Source organism: Bufo bufo, chromosome 7 (genome assembly GCF_905171765.1).
Source record: "Bufo bufo chromosome 7, aBufBuf1.1, whole genome shotgun sequence".
Classification (NCBI taxonomy): domain Eukaryota; kingdom Metazoa; phylum Chordata; class Amphibia; order Anura; family Bufonidae; genus Bufo; species Bufo bufo.
The window spans coordinates 186,845,358-186,871,809 of NC_053395.1; the positions used below are offsets into that span (position 1 = coordinate 186,845,358).

The 26,452-nt window shown below is 41.3% G+C and overlaps 1 protein-coding gene across 1 annotated transcript in view; it reads left to right on the forward strand.

The window, feature by feature from the left end:
- The window catches only part of SLC25A12 (solute carrier family 25 member 12), a 152,329-nt gene extending 126,142 nt beyond the window's left edge, over window positions 1-26,187 (forward strand). Inside the window, exons 13-18 of the mRNA XM_040441758.1 lie at window positions 93-173; window positions 13,790-13,930; window positions 16,147-16,285; window positions 18,546-18,704; window positions 21,407-21,497; window positions 25,535-26,187. Of these exons, the coding sequence (XP_040297692.1) occupies window positions 93-173; window positions 13,790-13,930; window positions 16,147-16,285; window positions 18,546-18,704; window positions 21,407-21,497; window positions 25,535-25,730 (807 nt within the window). The 3' untranslated portion in view covers window positions 25,731-26,187. The remainder of the gene's footprint in view (window positions 1-92; window positions 174-13,789; window positions 13,931-16,146; window positions 16,286-18,545; window positions 18,705-21,406; window positions 21,498-25,534) is intronic.
- The last annotated feature ends 265 nt before the right edge of the window (window positions 26,188-26,452 follow it).

Consider the following 26,452-nt stretch of genomic DNA (forward strand, 5'->3'; position numbering starts at 1 on the left):
GCGCAGCCCAGGAGGTGCTCAGTGCATGTAATCGTGTTGTTTACATATGTTACAATTTCCTTTTTTTTTTTCTTTTCTTTTTTTTAATGTAGGTTAATGATTTAGTTCGAGATAAGTTTACTCAGCGAGATGGTTCAATTCCGTTCCTGGCTGAAGTTTTGGCTGGCGGCTGTGTGAGTATCTATCTAGTTTAGTGATGCAATTGTGTTGGGTTCTGTGAAAAAAAACAAATGATGAAGCATGTGGTTGTGTCCGCATTCAGAAGTCACGCACAGGGAAAGGTACACACATGGGCCCTGTGCAGTGGCACACAGTCATATGAGAAGAATAAAAGAAAAGTTGGAACCTCTGTATCGGCGCTGTCAGCATCCCTGCTGACAGTGCCGATACAGAACTTCCAGCTTTTCTTTTATTCTTCTCACTGACCGCTTCAGCCTGACGTCCGCATCTCCGGCACGTGTAGGAACCCAGGCAGTAGCGCAGGCACTCCGTAGGCTGGTCGAATAATACCAGCGGAGTGAAATATAGCTGTTGTGACTCCTCACAACAGCAGAGGGTAAGCGCAACTATTTTGAAGACCCTATCTCAATACTATACAGCACCACACATGAGGCGCTGCCTCCCGTCTCCTTTTTCTTTTACACAGAGTCTTATGAGCCATAGGTAGTCTGCATGCAACCATATCGTGCCTCTGCAAGGCTTTGGAGCATACCACGATCTCCCCCCCCCCCCCCCCCAGACTCATATGAAATTAATGAGAAAAAAAAACTTCTGCGTGTCTCCGTATAACATCAGAAGCAGAGATACAGTATGGGACCTTAGCCACCTACATGCACCATGTTATAGATGCATACAACAGCTAATTTTTTCCAGACCAGATTTGATTTTTCTTTTTTTTTTTTTTTTTCTTTTTTTTATGGGTCTATTCATAAATAGTCTGTCACAAAGGTCTACTACCTAAAATATAACTTTTAATCAAAAATAGCTAAAAATTAACACATATTTTCCCTCACTTGGGGACTGATGGACAAACAGAAGACATACACAGACAAAATAGAGCCAATTCAAGGACCAGGTCAGGGAGGGCCAATGTAATGATATGGCAAGGCCAGACACAGATGGGTCACTAAGTGTATCCCTGTGATGTCCCTGTGTTTCTCTTAGCCCGGAGATGAACCCTAATGGTGGGAACACTCTGTCCCCGTACCTAACCTACCTGTCCTTAAAAAGCCCTTATCTCAAAGAAAAACCCATATGGATGTCCGGGTCCTGAGATATCTACTATACAAAAAATAGTGTCCTATAAGACAATCCAGGAAGATATCTGGATAAATAAAGACAGAGTCACAATTTACACAGATGGTTACAAAATAGTGCTCTGAAACCGGGTCTCGACGCGTTTCCCCTCAACAATATGGTTCATCAGGAGACCAGTGACAATATGATAAACACACAGTGTATAGATGAAAAAGTTGCCTTGATGATTAAACGACAACATATCAATGGTTTTTCAATCAAGTGACCACATCAGGAAAAAATCCAAAATCGCGGTCTTTGAAGATCGAACCATCGTGGTCCCTTGGGAGTGTGGATGTAGAGTCACTTTATAGCTCGATCCCCCATGACAAGGGCTTATTGGCAACCGGAGCATTTCTTCAAACCAGGGCTGTTTGTCATAATTTGCACAATAACTTCGTGGTAAACCCTTTTAGAGTTTGTGCTAACGCACAACTTTTTTCTATTTGATGGGCAATTCTTCCACCAGCTCAGGGGGACCGCTATGGGGAGCCCTTGTGCCCCTACTTATGCTAATCTCCTCCTGGGCTGGTGGGAGGATAAGGTGGTCTTCCCTGATCTTTCAGAGTGGTGGGGTGACAAGATCGTCTTCTGGACCAGGTATATCGATGACGTTTTCATCATCTGGAATGGCAGATTGACCTCTGGCAGATTGACCTCTGTGACAGATTTCTTACTTACAACTACCAGTTCAGTATTTATTTAGGTTTACACCCCCTCTATTCATAAATAGATTTGCAGCTTATTTTGTAATTTTTAACTTTGGTGCGCAAATGCCCAAAGAGGTTTTTTTTTCCGGGTCTTAGAAATTGCTGACCTATCCTCTGGATCGGTTAGGGCCCGACACACCCACTGATCAGCAGTTTAAAGCAGTGACCAGCGCCAGAGACTATACAGTGACCAGAAGGCTCTGTCCGCTGTGTAGTTTCAAGTGCCAGCGTAGGAAACCTTGTGCTTCCAGTTCCATGTATTGTATAGCTTCTGCTTTCAAAAACAGCTGTTCGCTAGAGGTGTGGGACCCTCACGATTTGTTATTGATGACCTATCCTAAGAAATTAGGAATTAATGTACATTTTGACCATTGAGAGGAGAAAAATATTAAAGGGGGTGGCCCATCTAGGACACAGATGGCATATTGCTAGGAGATGCCATCAATGTCACCTAGGAGCAGGTTCAAGAGATGGGATCCACGCCTATCTCCAGAACAGAGTCACCGAAGTCCCACTGGCCATGCACGGCCACCCTCCATTATCCACCATGGGAGTTTCAAAAAAAGCCAAGCACCAAAACGGCTATTACTGGCAGTCCCATAGTGGTGAAAGGAGAGGTGGTTGCGCTTGTGCGGTGTGCTCTCCTTCACTTCTGGAGATAGGTGATAGGTGTAGATCCCACCTCTTGAACCCGCTCCTAGGTGACATTGATACCGTATCCTAGCGAGTGTTCCATATTGGCCAACCCCTTTAAAGGGGTTATCCCGGAAAAATATATTGCTGACGTATATTGCTGACGTATCGATCGGCAGGGGTCCATATCAGCTGTTTTGAGAAGTTGCGACGCTCACTGGAGCTCTCTAACTCTTACCAAGCACAGTTTGTATATTGTATAGGGGCTGTGCTTGGTATTGCAGCTGAGACCCATTGACTTAAATAGACGTGTACAGTGACATCACATGGCCTAGGAAGAGGCCACGGTGCTCACCGAGCACCCAGCCTCTTCTAACAGCTGATTGGTGGGGGTCCAGGGTGACAGCTGATCTGATATTTTTCACTAGGACACTTCTTTGTTAGCTTGGTAAAGGCTACTATGTAGCCGAAACGTTGCTGTAACCGGACCATGTGTACTGTCTCATGCACTGTGTGTGAATAAAGCCTTATTGGATTGGAGATGCTGCCGTCGTATCTTTTGTGGTTGGTGGTTATCTTGGGGATCATGAACCGTGGGTAGACATAATACACTTTGTTAATAGGGAGGAGCAAATCGACTTCGGATGAAACATCCGAAGTCGATTCGCATAAAACTTCATTTCAATACTGTACGGAGCTCCGTACAGTATTAGAATGTATTGGCTCCAATGAGCCGAAGTTATTGCTTCACGAAGTCTTCCGAGACTTCGCATAATAACTTCAGAAATTGATTTATACTGTAAAAAAACATTTCCCGAACTCTGGTTCGGTGCCAAGTGGTAATGTTTTTTTACAGTCTAAATCAACAAAGTTTTATGCGAATCAAATGAAACATCCGAAGTCGATTCGCTCATCCCTATTTGTTAACTTCTGAACATTTTCTGAACCTCTAGAAAACTAAATCCTTTGATGGTGTATGTTTTGTAATGTTTTATGCAATGTGGATTTAGATTGAAGGCGGAGTTCCACTTTAATATTTACATACTGATTTATTTTTTTTTGTTTATATGTATGTATCAATTTACTCTTCAAACACAAGATCCCGAAACACTGTTACTGGGCAAAGTAACATTTTGACACTTACAATGCGGCCAGTGAGCTTCCTAAGGTATTTGGAAGTACAGGCCTGTACCTAAAAAAAAAAATAATTTTAAAAATGCACAGCTTGTTTAAGTTTTTTTTTTTTTTTTTTGGTAATATCCTCGAGATGTCATTTTTTTTTTTTCAAGCTTTTGATTTCTAATGACTTCCACTTGAGTGAAGCTGACAAGCTAGGATTACATACAAAAAATACTATCCACTCCCAGAACTTAGGGCATTGGGGTTAATGACCCCTACTGGTTTTTAATTCAGAGACATATCCCTAGAGGGCCCCTGAAGGAGGCTGCTTCTAGTCTCCTCTGATTGGATCTGGCAGCCTGGTGCATACCTAGGCCTTCACCCGTCACTGCACAAGGTTTGCATTCAGTGCCATATGAGAGAGATACTGTTGTGTAGAACATGGGGGCAATCAGGAAAAAAAGTACTATGGACATTTACAGAAAGGACTGCGTTTTCCACACACTCAGGGTTATCTCTGCAGACACTTTAAAGGTCGAATAGAAGGAATTAGAGGTAGACTTTCTGTAATTCACATACTTCACCTTCATGGCATTTCCATTTTTCGTAATGATTATCATGAGATAATATATTACCTAGCAGCAAATGTATGTTGTAGTATGTGGTAATAAATATAGGTCTCTAGTGGTTTTTACGGACTGTGGTATCTGCAGTAGTTATGCTAAAGCCAAATCTGGCTTGAGCTTTCAAAGAAACCCGTCATGTTGGAATTGTATGAAGTCAATGCATCAAAAATCCAGGGATCTTTGAGTGCAGGAAAGTGCATAAAGATAAAGTTTTGAGATCCTTTATTGGATACTACGTGGTATGGGGTTGATACCTGATGACGGCGCCAGTTTGGCACTGTAACGCGTAGTATCCAGTAAAGGACTTCAAAAATGGTATTACGACCCCGGTGAATGAGCCAAACAGTGGTGGAACCAGGACTATTGTGATATTAAGCCTACAGCAGGATTGAGCATGGACTGCACAATCTCGTAAGGTGAGCGCAACAATAATTGCTCTTATTATGAACTTATTGTAAAAAAAAAAAATACTGTATGCAGTATGGACTGCCATGCTATTTTCTTTTCACCTTGGAAATACAATCCAGTCAGCAACCAGAATGTTGTACAAAGCTGGAGGAGCTGAGCAGATGGATATATCATTTTATGGGAATCATTCAGTAGAACTATGCAAAGAGGTATCTCCCAAGAAAGAGAACCATCTCACCAAAACCTATTGGAAGTGGCTCCCTATGAGTCAAGATCCAGCTTTCCAACAAGCATTGGGATTTGACCAAAGAATATAGCCAAACCAGATATCCATAAGTAGACAGCTGTTTTGTGGTGGTTTTCCTTCGTCAGTACAGAGCAGTATTCTAGCTGGCTCAGTGCAATGCCTTGGAAGTGGCTTTGGTAAAACGATGCCTCTTGGCATATTAGTTTCCCGTGGAGCACTGCCAGTAGGTCTGCATTCCCTGGAGTACATCCAGTAAGTCTCCATACTGGACCTGTCTCTTTAAGAAGAGTCAGGAGAACTATTAATTTCTACAAATTTTTGCTCATTCTGGGCTTAGCGGTCCTATCAATGCGTGAGGAGAGTGCATACAGACCTAGCTGTAAATCACTGAGTAGGACCTCCCAGTGGACTCCTAAACAAAGAATGAGTAGAAGTGTGACTGAATATAGTACAACTTGTACTGCATCTCTTCCCACAAAACTATATATCAGTCTGCTTATCCTGTTCTATAACATGCTGCCTGTAGATTGGACTACATGTTCAATGTGACGGGTTCATTTTAACCCTCCATGTACCTGATCAGCATTAAGCGGCTGTATATTGCAGTTTCACGCGCTGATCTCACTCCATACGTAGAGGGAACCAGCTGAGACTATGGAACTCTCTGCCTGAGGAGGTGGTGATGATGAGTACAATAAAGGAATTCAAGAGGATGTATTTCTGGAGTGTAATAATATTACAGGCTATAGCTACTAGAGAGGGGTCGTTGATCCAGGGAGTTATTCTGATTGCCTGATTGGAGTCGGGAAGGAATTTTTATTCCCCTAAAGTGGGGAAAATTGGCTTCTACCTCACAGGGTTTTTTTGGTTTTTTTTGCCTTCCTCTGGATCAACTTGCAGGATGACAGGCCGAACTGGATGGACAAACGCCGGGATTGGCGTTCTCATCACTTAAACCCTCAGATGCTGCTATCAATAGTAACCACAGAATCTGTGGGGTTAGACAGTGAGAGTGCTCCCTCTGTCTTCTGATTGGATCTGCCGAGGCAAAATTACAGAGCTCCGATCGGTTGCTATGACGGCTGGGGCCTTGTGAAGGTTCCTAGGCCTGAAACTCCCTGTGAAGCTGTGTCTGAGGCACAGCTCAGCAGGCAGCCTGTCAAAATCCCATGGCCTGCAATAGCTTCAGACTATCACATTTACAAGTCCCCTAAAAGTAAAAATGACCGTAAAAAAATAATCTTTTAAACGTAAAAAAAAAAAAAATCTAATTTTTTGAATAAAAACTAATCAAAAAGTCATACGTACCCAAAATGGTTCTAATAAAGTATAGTTTGCCATGCCAAAAACACACCCTCATGCAGCTTTGTAGACAGACATATAAAATAAAGTTGTAGAAATGGTAATGTAAAGAAATGTTTTATTTTTTTCAAAGGTTTTTATTTTTTAATGAAAAGTATACACATTTGGTATCCCTGTAATTGTACTGACCCACAGAATAAGGTCATTATGTCACATTTAGCACACATTGAACGGCATAGGAAGGGGCATTGAATTTTTCTGTGGTGTATGCCACAGTAATGTTTGGCTTTGACTTATGTGATCCCTCTTCATTCCTAGACACTAATTATGTTGTTTTTTTTAATATACAGAATTTGAGCTGACACAAGGGTTGTTAAATCATAATTTCTATCTGTTGAGAATGGATAGAGTGATTAAAAGAAAAAACAATTACACAAATCTTCAGTAGTTGGATTAATTATGCAAAATGTCTACCAAATGAGTGCCTCCTAGTTTACCTGAATTAAAAATTAAGGATCTTTCAAAAAACTGACACATCAAAGCTGTTAAGTAATAAAATGATGAAGGATTCAGGATTGCAGACACTTAATTTCCCCCCCCACCCCCTTCAGACGAAGTCCCTTCACCCACACAGTGCATGTAATTCATTGCTGGAAGTGATGTTGATTGAGCTCTACAGATTTGATCAACTCTTTGTTCTTGAGATCATCATGGTGACATCTGTCCTGATATTATTAGCAGAGAATATATAGAAAATAAGTGGTGCCCTGTAATCTGATTTCTTGTGCTTGTGACCGAGACCCAATTGAATTATCAGATAGGAACACTGTACAGACATAACATGTATATCACTTATGGGTTATGTCTGCATTTCCCTTATTTAATTCTCCACCGCAATGTCTCACAAAGCTGTAGGCCAAGATTCAGGGAGCAGGAAAGCTGTAGTATGTTATCTGTAAAGAATATTTTTCCTACGTATTGATCGTCAAAGTAAGACGTGGCCTGTACAAAAGACATCAATTTATTAGAAATTAAATTTTACTCCCAATAATTGGTTGATCCATCTAGTATCACTTGGGTTTCTAAAGCCGGAGATGCATTGTACACCTGCCTTATCAGTAAAAAAAAATAAAAAATCAACGCGTTTCAGTGCTTTGCTAGCCACATATGTGTCTAGCCTGCTGAAAGCACTAGAACAGCTCTGAAACCAGTAATAAAAGAAGCAATGTGTTTTAGGACTGTACTTTCTGGACATTTTGTTAGGCTATATCCAAATGTGGCTAGCACAGCACTGAAACGCGTTGCATTCCATGCCTTCTTCAGGGATAAAAGAGGCCATGTGTTTCAGGACTGCACTTACTGATCATTTTCTTAGGCTATATACAAATGTGGCTTGTGAAGCCCTGAAACGCATTGCATTGTGTTGACTAGTTCAGTGATCAAAGAAAAGATGCGTTTCAGGATTATACTTAGTGGTCATTTTGTTAGGCTACGTATATACACATGCGGCTAGTACTGCCCTGAAACACATTACATTGAATGTGCTCAAAGAAGCAATGTGTTCCTGGTGTTACTAGACATTTTGTTAGGCTATATACGCGTGCGTAGCACAGCCCTGAAACGCGTTGCATTGCATGTCTTCTTTAGCAATAAAAGATGCAGTGCGTTTCAGGACTGCAGTTACTTAACGGTCCTTTTGGCAATATATATATATACGAGAAATGCGTTGCGTTGTATGCCCTCTTTTATCAACCAGATGAGACGTGTTCAGCAGCAGTGCTTGTAGTATATGGAAACTAATATATACCTAGTACATGTATAATACATACACGATAAAATTCTGATACTTTTGGGACTGTCAAGGTGGTAAAATTGAGACCTTACACATGCATGCATCTGCTTTTTGCTATTGGGCAAGAGGTATTCAGTGGTTGTGTGGGCAACGTATGCATGATCTATATAGTTTTTGACTTCCCACTGAGCCGAAATGAAATGGATAAAAGCACAATGCGTCTCCTTGCCATCCGCGCAAATCCCACTGCCCAGCACCTATTAAATAAACAGGTAATTTACATAATTTTAGAGTAATGTATCCCCGATTAGTTCACTCTTACTATAGAAGTGTTTTTGAATATATTGGTGAGCTATAAAGTTTATTATTATTCTTGCTAAGAACTTTTATGTTTTTTTACCGTCAATATATAATTTGAATGTCAATCATTAATGAAAACCTTTCATCAAAAAATAAAGCGTGTCAGACGTTGGGGAGAAGAGACTGCGATTGGTAATACAAGTTCCTCCAGAATGTAGCACTGCTGCCCCTGTTGGCAGAATCGTGAATGACACCTTTGCTAAACAAAACAATGAAACTCGTTAATTGACAGGGATGTGTGGGTTGGAAGGAGGAGGCTCAGATTGACTTGCTTTCGGACATCCTAATGTTTAGAGGATTTGCCTTGGGTAAAAATGTAAAGGGCAATAGGTCTAATGTGTAGGGTCAGATGTTTACACCCTGCAGCAATAAAGTGGCGCAGGGTGCAGTGTGCCGGATATCAGTGTGCATATTTTTTGTGTGCCCGATTCTTTTCTTTTTTTTTTTTTTCTCTTTGCTTAATTGTTCATTGTGGGCGTTTTACCCCATTGAGTTGACACAGAGGTTAAACAGATGACTCCTGCTATTCACATTGATGCTCTGGTTAATGACTATTTACAGTGTAATTTGTCAACTCCTCTGAAGGTGTGTTAACAAAGATTGGGAAATGCTAAAAATACTCCCATAGTCTTGATGTATAGCTTTACAGAATTTTATCCCATTCTAGGAAAGCTGGGTGAGGGTGACTAATATAAACCAATATTACAGGCTTTACAGCTCCTTATCCAGCTTTCCCAAGCTTCAGTGTAGTTATGCCACATCGTCCAGTCAAGTGTGACTGCACAATATGGCAGGTTTGTCATTCAGGTGTATAGGAAAGCTGGGTGATCAGCCTTATGGGAGATGTGACGGTTGTCATATTGGTTGTCCCCTTCACAGACGAGACCTAATAAGGTGACAAATTAGAGGGGTTTTCCGAGGGACCCCTGCCGATCAGCTTTTTGAGAAGAAACCAGCACTTGCAGTAGCGCCCTGGCCTTTTTGCAGCTTACCACAGCATGGTGGATGTGCTTGGCATCGCAGCTCAGCCCCATTCACTTTTATTGGGCTGAGCTGCGCTTAGGCCATGTGACCGATGAAAGTGACGCCACACAGCCTAGGGAAATCTTCAGAAGGCCGCAGTGATACTGCAAGCGCTGGTGCCTTCTCAAACAGCTGATCAGCGGAGGTCCTGGGTGTCAGACCCCCCCCCCCCACCAATCAGATACTGATGACTAGTGTTGAGTAAAGTCGCTTTGTTCAAAACTTCAGATTAAGGGTCCATGCAAATGTACGTATTTTCTTTCCGTGTCCGTTCAGTTTTTATTTTTTGCAGACCGTATGCGGAACCATTCATCAATAGGTCCGCAAAAAAAACTGAAGTTACTCCGTGTGCATTCCGTGTCCGTATATCCGTTCCGCCCAAAAAATTGAACATGTCCTATTATTGTCCACATTACAGACAAGGATAAGACTGTTCTATTAGGGGCCAGCTGTTCCATTTTGCAAAATACGGAATGCACATGGACGTCATCCGTATATTTTGCGGATCCGACGTCATGACCACTAATACTATATGGAGATCCGTCTCCATACGGTATTAAAATGTATGGGCTCTGATGAGCCGAAGTTATTTATTCGAAAAGCCCCACGTGACTTCATATTTTTTTTTTAATTGAACATCTTTATTATTATACAGGGAAACAACAACAATGACTTCATTAAATACGTTCGGTATTTCATTTTTAAAGTATAAAACCACTTCAAAACGTGAAACAGAACTCTGCTTTCAAGTTTTGAAGTGGTTTTACACTTTAAAAATTTAATATCAAATGTATTTAACGACTTCACGAATAAATAACTTCGGCTCATCGGAGCCCATACATTTTAATACTGTTCGGAGACAGATCTCTGTACAGTATTAATCCGAAGTTTTGAATGAAGCATCTTCGGATTTAACATTTAAAGCTCGATTCGCTCAACACTACCAATGACTTATCCAGAGGATAGATCATCAGATAAAAAAAAAATCTAGGAAAACGCTTTAATGGCTTTTATTTCAGGTGATTTTTTAAAATATATTTTTGATTTGAATTATTTTTTAATGGATGCAGCTTAGGCAGGGTGCTGGCTCTTCTTAAAGAGACCAGCTGAGTATAAAGACTTAATGGCAATGCTACATGGGAAAATAATATGCAAAGAGTAATCTCCCAGGGAAAGAGGGGCAAGAGCCCTGAAACAGCTGTCTGCAGATGGATATTTGGCTTGATGTTTTCTCTTGTCATATTCCAAGGCTTGTTAAAAAGTCTGACTTTTACTCATAGGGAGCCAGTAACAAAAGGTGGCGCTAGTGAGATGGTTCTCTCTCCCTGGGAAATACCTCTTTGCATTTTATAATGCAGGCAAAGGTTTAAGAAAGCATCTGAATTGTCTTATTGGTAAACATACAGAAAGTAAGGGCTGTATTACACCTGCCGATTTTTCGGCTGATAATCGATGAACGAGAAAACGCTCTTTCATCCGGCAATTCTGATTTTAAAGCATGCTCAAAAATCAGCGGCGGCAGATCATGCTGTCTAATTACGATCTGCCACCAGCAAACCACTAGACAGTATGGGGATGAGCGATGGCATAGAGATCACTCCTCCACATGCTGCAGGGAAGATCGCTGCATGTAATAGCAGCAGTCTCCTCCGCTAGCTAGCAAACGATTGCCAGGAGGTAACGCTAACATTCCCAAAATCGCTTGCTCAATCGGCCTTCGTAATACAGGCTTTAGCCCCAGTATATGAGATATATTCCGGATGCTTCTATAGACTTTAAATGCATAAGGATCTCTTCTCGTAGCTCTGGATCTCATGAAGAATTATATGTTCCTGTGAAGACTTGTTTCAGGTATCGGACGACTTTAAGTCACTAGGTCACTTTAAGCCATAATTGTAAATGACTTATCCAGGGATGACATCGCTCCTAAGTCCTTATCCTGGGATGACATCACTCATAATTCCATGTAATTGAGATGATGTCATACGAAGGCCCTCCCTTTTTCAAATCCCCTTTCAATGCTTTAGACTTCATAAATTGAGCAAATCTGGAGAGTTGGGTGGGATACCAGTTAGGAAAATTGCAGAGGAAATGCATCTCTTCTGGTAGTGAAAGCTCTTCTGAAGGAAACTGTATGAAGATATTGAATTTTGAATTCAACCTTGAAAAGTTCTGCCATTATGAAATCCATCACTTTAGTCCAGGCAGGAGACTGCAGTGCTCGGGATTTAATATATGTTGTGTCAAATTAAAATCTAGATAAACAAAGAACAATCTCTGTCTTGTGTATAGAAGTAACCTGCGGACAACGGGCTGACCCCAGAGGGTCAAGGGTCACAACAGGTCTACTCATCTGCTCAGGGCATACTGATGACTGACTGAATGGACTTCTGTGCATTTTATCCTGTTCAAATTATATTCATTACAGCATTTAGATTTATTCATGTCATGTTCATTTTTTATTATTTCATTTTTTTTGTGCTATTATATATTTTTTGTCTTTTACTTTTTTCTTTTTTAATATATTAACCTGCCATGCATTGAGTTGAGCTATGATCTTGCCTTACTGTAACGGCTTGGAAGCTGTCCTAGAAACGAGACTTCAAAAAGCAGAAAGTCATTCATTTCATTGAGCTCTTTCTCTGTAGTGGTGGCCGCAGCATCCAAAGGTCCTTCAGATGAAATGAACTTTTGAACTGCACTGATTTGTAAAATTCTCTATTTTAATATGCAGCAATGCGGGTGATTATCAAAGTCCAGATGTCCATACTGTGGTTTTGCAATTTTTTTTTTTTTTTTATGTATTGCTTTGGGGCTGCTATTGAGAAAAATGCATGCAAACCTTTTGCTGGGAAAACTGTTGGCATTCCGTATCTGCTCAGAGGCAATTCCATCATTATTGGATGTTAGTGTCCTTTTATAAAAATCTGAAATTTTGGGGGTCGGAATGGTGACTAGATCTTAGGTGTATGCTTGGTGTGATGCTCACAGTGGTCTGGGGCTCGAGCACTGGTTGTGTGTGCCTCATGGATCTCCTGGGCATCTTTTCTGTGTTGTTGTACTATTAAAGGGCATCTGTCAGCAGATTTGTACCTATGACACTGGCTGACCTGTTACATGTGCACTTGGTAGCTAAAGGCATCTGTGTTAGTCTCATGTTCATATGTGCCCGCATTACTGAGAAAAATGATGTTTTAATATATGCAAATGAGCCTCTAGGAGCAACGGGGGCGTTGTCATTACACCTAGAAGCGTCGCTCATTTTTTTCAGCAATGAGCGTATAAAAGACCATAACTTCATTATTTGGTGCAATTTGGACCTTAAAATATCTATAATCTGATTTATGTGTTTATACTCAGCTAACCGATCCCCGGCTAGCTGCAGTTGAGTCATAATTATGCTTTGGGCAGAGTTAGAAGCGTGGTCTAGTCTGAAAAAAATAGCACATATGGTCCCTCTTTGGGATTTTCAAAAGTTGGCAGGTATGCGACATTATATTCCAAAATTGTTTTTGCATTTTACGTCAAAATTGGGCGCAATTACATTGGTAAATATAGGCCCCTGTATAAAAAGACAGCAATTGGCAGTGATGCCTTCTAACATGTCCTAGCCTGTGTAATTGTATCTGTCTGTGTATATTAATGATATTTGCGGATCCGCAAAACACGGACAGCGGCAATGTGCGTTCCGCATTTTGCAGACCGCACATTGCCGGCACTAATAGAATATGCCTGTTCTTGTCCGCAATTGCGGACAAGAATAGGACATGTTCTATATTTTTTGTGGAACGGAAGTGCGGACCCGGAAGTGCCGATCCGCAATTCCATGTCCGGGCAGCACATCGTGCTGCCCCATAGAAATGAATAGGTCCGCAATGCGGAACGAAATTGTGGACGTGTGAATGGAGCCTAATACTTCAGACACAATGAGTGCCGGGTGGTCGGATTTTCTAGATTATTGAATCTAAAAACGAACCGCTCTACTTGCTACATTCCCGTTTTCATCTTACACAGTCAGACATTGGGTATTTGTATGAATTTTCTCAAGTGACAGATGAGTATTAATCCTTCTTTATTCTTATCTGGAGCTGAAGGGATCTGTATCCACACACAATGTATGATACAGGTCTCAGTAATGTCATTAGTTATCTCGCTACTTTATAGAGGGCACGGGAGGCGAGGGAATCTGTTAATCCCATCATTCGCCCTACACCAAGATCCGCTCCCACAACGGCTGGTAAAAGACCTGACGGAATTATCTATTTGTGTGCAGGCAGGAGGCTCCCAAGTCATTTTCACAAACCCGCTGGAGATTGTCAAGATTCGCTTACAGGTCGCAGGAGAAATTACTACGGGCCCCAGAGTCAGTGCTCTCAGTGTAATGAGAGACCTGGGCTTCTTTGGCCTTTATAAGGTGAGTCCTATATATGATGTATTGTATGACTATGTATACATTGTTAATCACCCATGCCCACACCTAAATATTGGTCACAAAATAATGTATATAAGTCGTCGGAAGACTGTCTGTGCTGCGGTAGGTGGTAGAGATATTTCAGGAGTGATGTAGGTTGTAGATCTCCCAGATACTGCAGCCAAAGCAGTGGTTCTGTATTCACCCATGTATGTAACAATATATGAGCGTTCCTCAAAAGTTCCTGATGCTTCCTACATTCCAAGGATAAAAACGCTACCTACCAGATTGATTTATGTCTGGGATTGTCTGAATTCACACATGTAGGTTTTATTGCAGTTCTACATTTATGTTTTTAGCCAAAGCCAGGAGCAGATCCAACAAGAAGTCTTTACAGCCATTTGTTGGTGCACAAACATGCATTTTTAAAATGAAGCAACTTGGCGAATAGTCTTACTACAAAACTACAATTGTGTTTCTACAACTCCTTTGCTGACCTATGTATCTCTATGGTAACAGACTACAAACTGGCGTAGTCTGGTCCTGTCATTCTCTTTGATCGGTCTCCTTGTTAATTTACCGTATGTATGTGAGGAAGAAACCAGGCACATGCTGAAGGGGGTTTGAATGCAGGATTAGACTACACAAGGTTTGTTTGTTTGTTGTCTGTTACTATGGAGACACATAGATCTGAACAGGAGATGTCAACTCAGAACATCAGGATATTATTAATGAAATCTGTTTGCTAAATTTTTATGTTTTGATGCATTAATTTGATTTCATCAGTGTGTCTCGTATGTTTTGGGGAGATAAACTCCCTTTTAAAGGCATTGTGTCACCAAGACTGGTTAGATGATGTCATTTGTACAGTGTCTAACTCGAAGTGAACACAGTTGCACTCACTCATTGCCAAAAGGGCCAGTTGAGTTGCTTGAAGAAGTGAGCCGAGGTCTTTCTTGGGCAGTTTTGAAGTTCATATCTGTACTATAGATTGGGTCATCCATTGTACAGATGTAGCAGATCTAAACTTGGCTGTGATGAGGCTGGGTTCACATTTGCACTGGGTTCACCGTATCTGGCGTAGCCGGATACCACAGGATCCACATTCACTGTAATGGGATCCAGAGGTAATCCGTCCACTTTCCGGCATATATTCCGACTTTCGCTGAAAGCCATCATGTACGCCGGATGCAGTGACCGGATTACAGTGCTGGAGTTCACAACGCACATCTCGTGTGACAAAAGCCTATGAGAGCCATTGAAAAAGCCAATTAACATTTTCTTGCCATTGTTTACTTAACTCGTAAAGAGTCAAGATAAGGATCGCTACATGTTTAATATTTGAAGAGTATCTGTCAAGCAGCATCAACCCTGTAAAACCATTCACGCAGCTGATTCCAATGACACTTTATTTATTCTTCTACATCGCACAGTTCAGGAGAAATACAGTATCTGTTTTGTGTAATATACAAATTACTAGGCTTCTGGAGCACCAAAGGGCTGGTGTAAAGGGGTTGTCTCACTTCTTATCATGTAGGCAAACTTAATACAATGCACTTACTAATGTATTGTGATTGTCCATATTGCCTCCTTTGTTGGCTGCATTAATTTTTCCATTACATTATACACTGGCCGTTTTGATTATTACGACCACCCCACAATCCAGCAGCGGTGGTCGTGCTTGCACACTATAGGAAAAAATGCTGAACAATCCGCACTTCCATGGTCCCAGCCACCAGAGAGGCCGGCATTTTTTCCTATACTGTTCAAGCACGGCCACCACTGCTGGATTACAGGGTGGTCGTAATCATGGAAACAAGCAGTGTATAATGTTATGGGAAAAATAATTTAGCCAGAAAAGCAAGCAATCGGGACAATCACAATACATTAGTAAGTGTCTTGTATTAACTTTCTCTACATGATAAATGGCACTTGCTGAAGTGAAACAGCCCCATCTAGGCCCTCGGAGAACCTGTTAGTCAACACCCACTGCTAAAGACACTCTCCCCTTCCCCTTGATTGACAGAGCCAGACATCTCACCTGTGCCCTTGGTCCGAGTATTGGCGCAGGCGCAGTGGATCTGCTGCTGTTTCCTAACTTTTGTTCCAACTTTTAAATTTGCTCAAGTGTATTTAAGGGCCTTCTGTGGGAAAATTGGGGCAGCGATGTAAGTCACCAAAGAAACCACCAAAGTAAGTGATTTGAATGCTTGTTGCAGGGTGCCAAAGCCTGCTTCCTGCGTGACATCCCGTTCTCTGCCATCTACTTCCCTGTCTACGCACACTGCAAATCTCAATTTACTGATGAAGAGGGACACATAGGAGCGCTATATCTTCTGACAGCTGGTGCTATCGCAGGTAAGGCCTTATTTTTAGATTTATTTTCCTCCCTTCGCAAGATAACTCTGTTTTTGTTAATAGGAACATGAAAATTGTCCTCATCAGCCCGTTTATACAAAAGCAGTATCAGTCACCACCAAGGAGCAGTAAATATATGCTCACCGTGGATGATGTCGTTGTTTTAATGAGCGCTAATTACATTAGCATAACTGGTGTAAACAGCTTAATGTCGTTCTGCGATTTGGCGCAGCATTATGGGTGTCCATCTGTAGCAAAGCTTCTGTCAAAAGCAGCTTTTGAGATGTTCAGGTCGGTGGAAAATATTTTGGTAGGGAAAACAAGGCAGCTGATTACCTGATCTAGGGCTGAACACTCAAATTGTCACACTTAAGTCAACTTATGAACAGTTAACTTTTTTTTTCCATCTTTGGATAAAATTAAAGGGAATGTGTCATCAGAAAATGACCTTTTGTTTAAATCACATTTTTATGTTTAACATATTTTGAAATAATTTATGGTGATGTTACTATCTATATTTAAAAAATAAAATAACAGGCGCCACTTCTTTGTCTGTACAGATCACGTTACTGCAGTTATCTGCTTATCTGTCATTCTAATCCTGCCTGTAATGACATCACCTCTGTGTACAGATAAGACAGGATCCACCATTCACAATACGTGATTGTCAAATCTTATCTATTCTTTCCTTGTACGATGACCTCTGCACAGGCCGCAGAGCATGCCTAAAAAACTCTCCTATAAAAATCCATAAGGTCCGCTCCTGACCATTTTGTCAATGGACCATGGGGCTGCCGTAAAACAAGTTTTCTTAATGCTTTCTAAATGCTGTAAAGAACAGATTAGGGCAAGATGGCCGCCCCCATAATCGTGTTGAGGAAATAGAATAAAAAAAAATCTGCAATCAGAAAATGCTATCTGGTGTTAACTGGCAGAAAAGATTTTTGGTAACACATTTCCTTTAATTTTGTAAACTGTTTATGTCACAGTCGGAAGAAGCAGTCTATGAAAACATCTTATTGTCCTTTATTAGCTTTATTGTAATTTATTATCAGTTATTAATGTAGTTATTATCATTTTTTAACATATTATCGAAATACATATTTATTAACATAATTATATTTATTGAAATGATCCAAATCTAACACTTTCAACATCCATTAATAATTCTTTATCAAAAGTGCAGAGTTTATTGAGAAGCCACATTCCAATGCTGGTCCATGACTCCAAATTTCAGTAAAATGTTGTCAACCCCTAGGGAGCCACATGCTGGAGGTCCATTTTGCGACACAGTAACACATGAATTCCGCCATACCCTGGAATTATTAAAAGACCGTAGAAAGCTCAGCCTGTATCTTCATTACATAAGGCCAATATCAATTTCCTCTTCCTCTCCAATAAAAAGTAACCCCCTTCATTCTTCTGTTAGTTCATGGAAAATTAAATCATTCCTCTTATACCCCTTCCATATGTCACATTCTGTTTCCCAGGAGTCTAAGTGACATGTTTGAAGACACTCGAGGGAAATAGGTGGCGCAGACAAGGGTCTGTCCTCTCATATAAACCACATTGTGTTCAAGTGCTGCAACATCCTGACTTCCAGGCAAAGCAGGGCAAAAGCCACCTCATGCCCGGGGCCAAGCTGGTGGCAGGATGCGGCAGCTCTGCTTCCTGCCGACCAGTCATAGAGGTGGCATTGTAAATCTTTTTCTGTAAAGCAATCTATTCATCTGCCTGTTAGCCATGCAGCATTCCCCGGCTCCACTGAGTGGCACTAAATAACAACCCCCCCACTGTAGATGTGAGTAGAGCGGGGGCACGCAGCCCATGCTCCAAGGAAGAACATGATTCAGGTAACAAAAAACCCAGCAAGCGTTATAGACTGATCCATCATCAGGATTCTCTTCTTACGGATTTGCTATAGATAAGCTATTCACAGCACCTCTGTGTGTGACACAAGCGTGGTAATCAATTTGTGTATTCATTAAGCACACTTTGTTTAATGCCTGGTGTGTGGAGCAGTCCTAACAAGCATGTAATTTGGTATCCAAGGAATAACATCTCGAGACACATGGATTGTGTCACAGAAGAGCGTGCTATAGATCTTGTAGACTCGTCAGCGGTTGTGCATATTTCACCATCAAGTACCATGTAACGTCCTTATAGAATACGGTATATATTGTAGAATATTCTTCAGTCTGATGGGGATCTGAGATCCTCTAATGTTAACGTGAATCTCCTCTCTTTCCATTTTGGTTAGGCGTACCTGCGGCTTCTTTAGTAACCCCTGCTGATGTCATCAAGACGAGACTGCAAGTGGCAGCTCGGGCCGGTCAAACGACATACAACGGTGTTATCGACTGCTTTAGAAAAATCCTCCGAGAAGAAGGAGCAAAGGCGTTGTGGAAAGGAGCCGGAGGTTTGTATCACAGCTGAAAAATAGTCTGGTGAATTAAAGATTTCAGCTCGCAGTAATCTTGTAAGATTGCAGTAAGGCTACATTCACACGACTGAAAAATGGTCAGTTTTTTATGGCCATTCTTCATCCAGTTTTGCATCCAATTTGTAGCTATTTGGTCATTTTTAATAGCCGTATTGCATCCTTTTTTTTAGGGCTATTAAAATGGATGATTTTCATTGGCTTTTTAAATTTAAATCCCAGCCCTTGCAATGCCCTCAGTATACATAATGTCCCCCATAGTGCCCCCCAGCAGTAATAATTTCACCCATGATCGCTGGGAGCGCATGGGGATGTCATCACACTTGAAGTGCAGGTCCTTCGGCAGGTCCTTCAGCATCAAGAAAGGAGTGACTGCCTCACCGCGTGTAAGTAGATGAGGTGAGTAAATTATTATTTTTTTTAATCCCTAAAAGGCTATTTTTATTTTATTTTAATGGCCTTTAGACAACTGCACTCCTGTGTAACCTGTCCGATAGATTTCAGTGGGGTCTGTTTGGCTGCTATTCACTGGCCACGATTTTTTTTTTTTTTTATCCATGTGAATAGCCCATAGACCTTAATTGGTTTTAGACACAGCCGTCTTTTGCTGTCATGTGAATGAAGCCTAAGACATATATTACATAGTAACAGTACCATAGTATATAAGGCCGAAAAAAGACATTTGTCCATCTAGTTCGGCCTGTCATCCTGTAAGTTGATCCAGAGGAAGGCAAAAAAAAAACTGTGAGGTAGAAGCCAATTTTCCCCACTTTAGGGGAATAAAAAATTCCTTCCCGACTCCAATCAGGCAATCAGAATAACTCCCTGGATCAACGACCCCTCTCTAGTAATTATAACCTGTAATATTATTACACTCCAGAAATACATCCAGGCCCCTCTTGAACTCTTTTATTGTACTCACCATCACCACCTCCTCAGGCAGAGAGCTCCATAGTCTCACTGCTCTTACCGTAAAGAATCCTCTTCTCTTCTATGTTTGTGTACAAACCTTCTTTCCTCCAGACGCAGAGGATGTCCCCTCGTCACAGTCCTGGGGATAAATAGATGATGGGAGTGATCTCTGTACTGACCCCTGATATATTTATACATAGTAATTAGATCTCCCCATCAGTCGTCTTTTTGCTAAAGTGAATAACCCTAATGTGGATAATCTTTCAGGGTACTGTAGTTGCCCCATTCCAGTTATTACTTTAGTTGCCCTCCTCTGAACCCTCTCTAGCTCTGCTATGTCTGCCTTGTTCACAGGAGCCCAGAACTGTACACAGTACTCCATGCGTGGTCTGACTAGTGATTTGTAAAGTGGTAGGACTATGTTCTCATCACGGGCATCTATGCCCCTTTTGATGCAACCCATTATCTTATTGGCCTTGGCAGCAGCTGCCTGACACTGTTTTTTGCAGCTTAGTTTGCTGTTTATTAAAATTCCTAGATCCTTTTCCATGTCAGTGTTACCGAGTGTTTTACCATTTAGTATGTACGGGTGACTTGTATTATTCCTTCCCATGTCCATAACCTTACATTTGTCAGTGTTAAACCTCATCTGCCACTTATCTGCCCAAGCCTCCAATCTATCCAGATCCCTCTGTAGCAGTATCCTGTCCTCTTCAGTGTTAATTACTTTACACAGTTTAGTGTCATCTGCGAAAATTGATATTTTACTATGCAAGCCTTATTGTATTAGATTGCAGTACCAGGGAAAAGTCAGAAGTTGCAGGCCTGTGGAATAATCCTGTACATTGCATAGATGCTGATGTCATGTACAGTACATTACTTAAAGGGATTGCCCCCCCCCCCCTGAAAATCATAGTTTTTAAAAATTAGACCTTGTTTCTAACCTATCTGATGCATATAACCAAGAAATGGCTAAATCTAATTTTTAACAAACTGTTTTGGGGAAAAAATTGGGTGACAACCAGTATAGCTGTAATTACAGCCCCCACAACAGTACCCAAACTCTCTTAAGTATATGGGAGTGCATATACCGTTTCTGACTTAGGCCAGTGTGCCATTCAGAAGTCTGTGGTGGCAAACTCCGTGGCACAACGTACTCAAAAACACATATGACTAAGCGATAGCTGAATAGAAAAATGGATGACTTGATAAAAGGAAAGAACTCAAGTACCCGTTGGGTGAGTTTTAGAGAAAGCTCTTCAAAAGAATTTGGGCGGCTGGCTTAGGCTCTTACATAAAAATGAGCGTCCTTTATATAATTGGACCCAACGGTCTAGTAGAGGACAATCCCATGTGAAGCAAACTTGGAAGCCAATCTCTCTTCCAGGATCCATTTTTTTTATTGATTTGATTTACTTTTAGACCAAACTGATATATCTGCATATTGATGGTGTCCACATATTCTGTGCAGATGGAGGTCGGACTTTATGAACCATTTGATACTTAAAGGACTAGACAAGTTGCAAAAGAGTTTCTTGGATAAAAAGCGTCCTATTTATTTATTTATTTATTTATTTTTGGTTCCAAAAATAGTGCCACTCCTGTCCATGGGTCACGTCTCAGTCTGATTGACTTCAGTGGATGCAGCCCACGGACAAGACTGGTGCTACTGCTGTATTATAGAGTAGATCTAGACCAGCCTGTCCATAAACTGGTTTATATCCTCCTCTGATTGTTATATTGAGGAATTGTGTGTGATCTTTCCGCAGCTCGAGTTTTTCGATCCTCTCCACAGTTTGGTGTGACGCTGGTAACCTATGAACTTCTGCAGAGATGGCTGTATGTTGACTTTGGCGGGATGTAAGTATTATAGGGCTTTTGTGTATAACTGGATAGCAGTCCGATCTCTGAAGTGCTAACATCGCTTGCCTGTCTGTGCTTAATATAGAATCTTTTTCCGGCCCTTGGGTGATTTCACTCTAGACGTATTAGACGAGAGACATGTCTCTGTGCAAGTCTGGATTTCTGTACAGAATGATATCAATTCATAGTCTGAAAAAAAAAAAAAACATAATTTAACTGCGCAAATCTCAGATGAAAACTCCTTTAACCAAAACTATTTTTCTTTCTCTCCTCAGTTACATACTAATGAATATCTGATGACTTCCTCAGGTTGCAGACTTAAACCTAATAAATACATATATAATCACAGAACAAAAATCCTCATGATGGAAAGAACTACAACACTCATCATTTAATATTGCACAGAAATAGAGCATTGTAGCAAAATAATTAGCATTTCACGTGAAATTACCATTCTGGAGCATCCTTTCTTATGATTGTTTTTCCATTCCTCTTTTATCCCGACTAGAAGTTTATGAACAGATTGACAGCTGGGTGTTACCAGTTGGGGGGGGGGGGGGTGTCCCTGCACAGTCTGACACCTGCAGCACTGATTGGATAATGTCAGACTGTGCAGGGACACCCCCCCCCCCCCCCCCCCCAACTGGTAACACCCAGCCATACCTTTATACCTTTAGTCATAATCGTTTAGTAGCAAAAACAGAGGAACGGCATAGAACAGAGTTGTATGAAAAGTTGATGCAGAATTGTTATTACATGGAGAAGGCAATTACTAAAATAGGGATGTCAGGAGTGGTTACGGCTCCTCCTTTTAAAGGATGTTCAGAATCCTAAAAAATGTGGAACGTTGTTAGACTGGTTGAGTGAAATGGAGGATCACAGAACGACAAAAGAAAAACTGCAAGAGGTTCAGAAACGTCCGTCTATAATAGACCTTAAAGGGGTTATCTGGAAATCTATAGGATAAGTGATCAATATCCGATCGGTGGGAGTCCGACACCTGGGACCCCCACTGATCAGCTGTTAGAAGAGGCTGGGTGCTCTGTGAGCGCCGAGACCTCCTCCTAAGCCATGTGACGTCACTATAATATCAAATGATTTCAGCCCCTCCGCCTCCAGCGCGACACATTCACGGAACTCCCGGACCAGGACGTCTTATAAAAGTTTCCATCACCGTCGTTCACTGTTAAAAGTCCATATTTATTCCAAACATTAAAAAGTACAAAAACTTGAGCCATTGCAAGGTTCACGTGTTTCGACACCAGGTCTTAATCATAACCTCACCATACATCGGTCTCATGGCCTAGTTGCAGCTCAGCTCCATTGAAGTGAATGGGACTGAGCTGCAATACCAAGCACAGCCACTATATGATGTATGGTGCTGTGCTTGCAAAGCTTCCGGGAGCCGGCTGCTCTCACCAGAACGCTGTTGAGCACGGCGGCTCTCTGTAACAGCTGATCGGCAGGGTGCCGGGACTCGGACCCCTGCCAGTGAAGAACTAATGATGACCTATCCTGATGATAGGTCATCATTATATTCACCTGGATAACCCCTTTAACCATTGTACCGGTGATGTCTCCCCCTAGGGGCAGGGGGGTGAAAACTCTTCTCTCCAAGGGGGTATCACCAGTGTGTGGTTAAAGCCTACAATAGATTACGTAATAAAGAGTAACTGAAAGGAGCTTTCATGAAATAAAGGCAAAATTATTATAGATTAGGATCACATTTTGTTAGCATGTATCGATTTAAAGAGAATCTGCCATATGTGTCCTATGTAGTAAATGTTTGTGAATAGACTAAAGTGTCATGTAACTGGATTCAGAAGGAGTAGATCGAGACGTCTCACTGGTTATACATCATAGAATGTATAGAGATATAAGTTAAGTGTAGTGATCCTCCAGAGCTGTAACTTTTCAGCGAGGCTCCGGTCTGTCTGAGCCTGTGCACACCACAGCTTCAATATTACAACTAAGCAAGTGCACCGCACTACTACAGCAGTCAGGTTTTCACAACAATCTTGATGCCTACAAGAATGTTAATATTTCAGGGTCGTAATCATGACGCAGAAGCACAGCCTGTCCTGGTAACAGGCTATGGACACTTTGGAGGCAATTTTTTTGTTATTATTGCATTCTACTCAATTTGGACTAAAAATATTTAATTCCAATTTTTCAACAGTTTTTCCTCTATAGCTTTCACTCAGGGCATCTGCAGATTGTTGCCTCCCCTCTCTCAGTGAATATGTCAGAGCTGCCCTCACAGTTCGATCTGTAGCCCTTAAGCCTCATTCACACGTCAGTGTTTCACGTACGTGTGCTGTATGTGTTCTCCACGGACAGCACACGTCCCTATTCATTTTAATGTGTATATTCACACATCAGTGTTTTAGCACAGTCCGTGGGGCAGTTTTTTTAGCACGGATGCAAGCTCTATTTTGTCTGTTACATTACGCCCATTAAAGTCTATGGGTCCGTGAAAACCACGGCTGCCATCCGTGTTGCATCAGTGTTTCACGGATCATTAAAAAGCGATTTATTGAAAATTATTTTTTAGCTGTTCAGTGTCAGTGAAACACGGACAGCAAAAAACGGACCGACGGATCTGTCACAGGTGAAAACACAGATTGAACACGGTCCGTGTTACCACTGATCCAAAACTGACACAGACGTCTGCATGAGGCATTACCTGTACTTTCCTAACATCTCATAAAGGCTCATTATAGCTTAATTATTACATCTTTGGTAAGAATTTAGATTAAATGAGCATTTACAAGCTGTCAGGAGTTCAGAGGTAAGGACTACAGATCGAGCCGTGAGAGCAGCTCTCGTATGCATTCACAGAGAAGGGGGAAGGGACAGTCTGTAGATGCACTGAAAGTGAAAGCTGTAGAGGAAAAACTGTTGATTTTGCGAGATCATCTAAATATGCCCTGATCCTAAAAAATAAATTTTAACGCCGCATTAGAGACAGTCCCTCAGCCACAGTGAAGATAATATTTTGAACAAATCAGATTTGTTCATAGCGGGACAAAATTAATTCACTGATCACTAGTCTTAATTAAACAATTTTCAGTGCATCTGCAGATTGTCCTTTCCCCTTTTTCAGTGAATGCATGAGATCTGCTCTGATGGCTTGATCTGTAGTCCTTAACTCCGAACCCCTAACAGCTCATAAACGTTCATCTATAATCAAGACCAAAACGAGTGGAGTGCAATCATAAAAGAATTGCCTCCACGTGTCCATAGCCTTTAAGTAAGTTCTGCAACCTTGTAGCTACTATAACAATATAAAGTTTAACAAGATGACCTATTAAGTGCTACTATACCGGTCACACGTCATCCATAGTGAAATCAACGTTTTTTACTTTCTGTGTAGGTGCTTACATCAGTGAACATAAATCTAGGATCATGTTTGTGTGTGGATAAATGGTGTATTCCAAAGAGGGATTAAGCTTGGTGTCTGTGGGGCCAGAATATCCTTGAGAAATGTCTAAGTAAATCAGCAAGTCTGATGTGTAAATGTTCCATGCTCCGGCCTCTCTCAGAGCCACATAATAAGGCTTGTGAGCTTAGTCCATTCAGTAAAATAAACAGTAGTGTAACCCAGGGCCGTATGTCAGCGTCTAGTGTTGTCATAAGATAATGGTTCAGAAGAGAAGAACGACTTCAGGTCACAGCGCTACCTTCAAGATGCAGTCATGATACAGTACGGTTACAGGGAATGCTTTTATTAGTTAATTTGCAGATTCCCTGTATCTGTACTGTATCATGACTGCATCTTGGAGGTAGCGCCGCAAAACCGAAGTCGTCATTCTTCTCTTCTGTACCCTTGCATTCATCCAGCATCAGGCCTGGTGGGAATCGAGAACGGCACCTTCTTACAAGCCTCAGCAGACTGTCAAGTGGCGTACTAACCGACTCTTTACACCTTCCTTCCTTTTGCACACTCCCTCTCTCTTTTTCTAGTGTTGTAATAGGATGGCACACTACTGACTTGTGTATTGATACAAGTTTTGCCTTTTCTCCCTCTGCAGAAAGCCTTCTGGGACAGAACCTTCTCCGAAGACGAGAATCTCCAACCTGCCACCTGCCCATCAAGATCATATAGGAGGCTACAGACTGGCAACCGCAACCTTTGCTGGAATAGAGAACAAATTTGGTATTTACCTGCCAAAGTTTAGATCTCCTGGTGTGGCTCCTGCTCAAGCCAAAGCCGCACCCTCCGTATAATACAGGCACATCTAGGGGTGCCACACAACACAGTATTTAAAGGTGCAGCACAGTACAGTACAGTATCTCTGTGGTCAGTTGCATGTGAGTTTATCTGAGCTGCTTGTCCCATTTTCTATGATATATTATTCATTTTATTGAGAGGTGAATCTCCTGTTTGCACAGAAAGGGTTACCTGCTTCATTTCAGCACGTATAATATATCTTTGTTTCCAGAAAGAGGGCATGTGTTGTTGTTTTTTTAAATAGACTGCTTTACATAGCTTTACACTTACTGTTACTGTACATATTGTACATCTGTACAGACACCGTGGCACATATGACATCTGTTACTCTTTGTACAAGGGGTGGCGGAGAATGTACAGAACATATTGGAGGTGGAATGTTATCATCTATTATGATTTAATCATTTACTAATTTCAATGTATTTTAAGGAAAATAAACCATTAATGTTTGAAGATTGTCTTATATTTGTGTGCTTGCTGAGTACTGACATTGTTCTCTTGGTAAGCAGTTACAGCAATGTTAAAGGTTATGTACACCTGGGGCGTATTATTGCGTTTTATCATTTTGAGCTAAAAATAATGTTTTAATTGGTCTTCAGAAAAAATTTGGAGCCCCTTTCTCTGTACAGCCTTGAGATTCTCTAGTAGCAGGCTTTGAATTTTTACTTTGTTCCGTCAGGCAGATCAACTGACGGCTCCGTATCTCTTCTCCTAAACA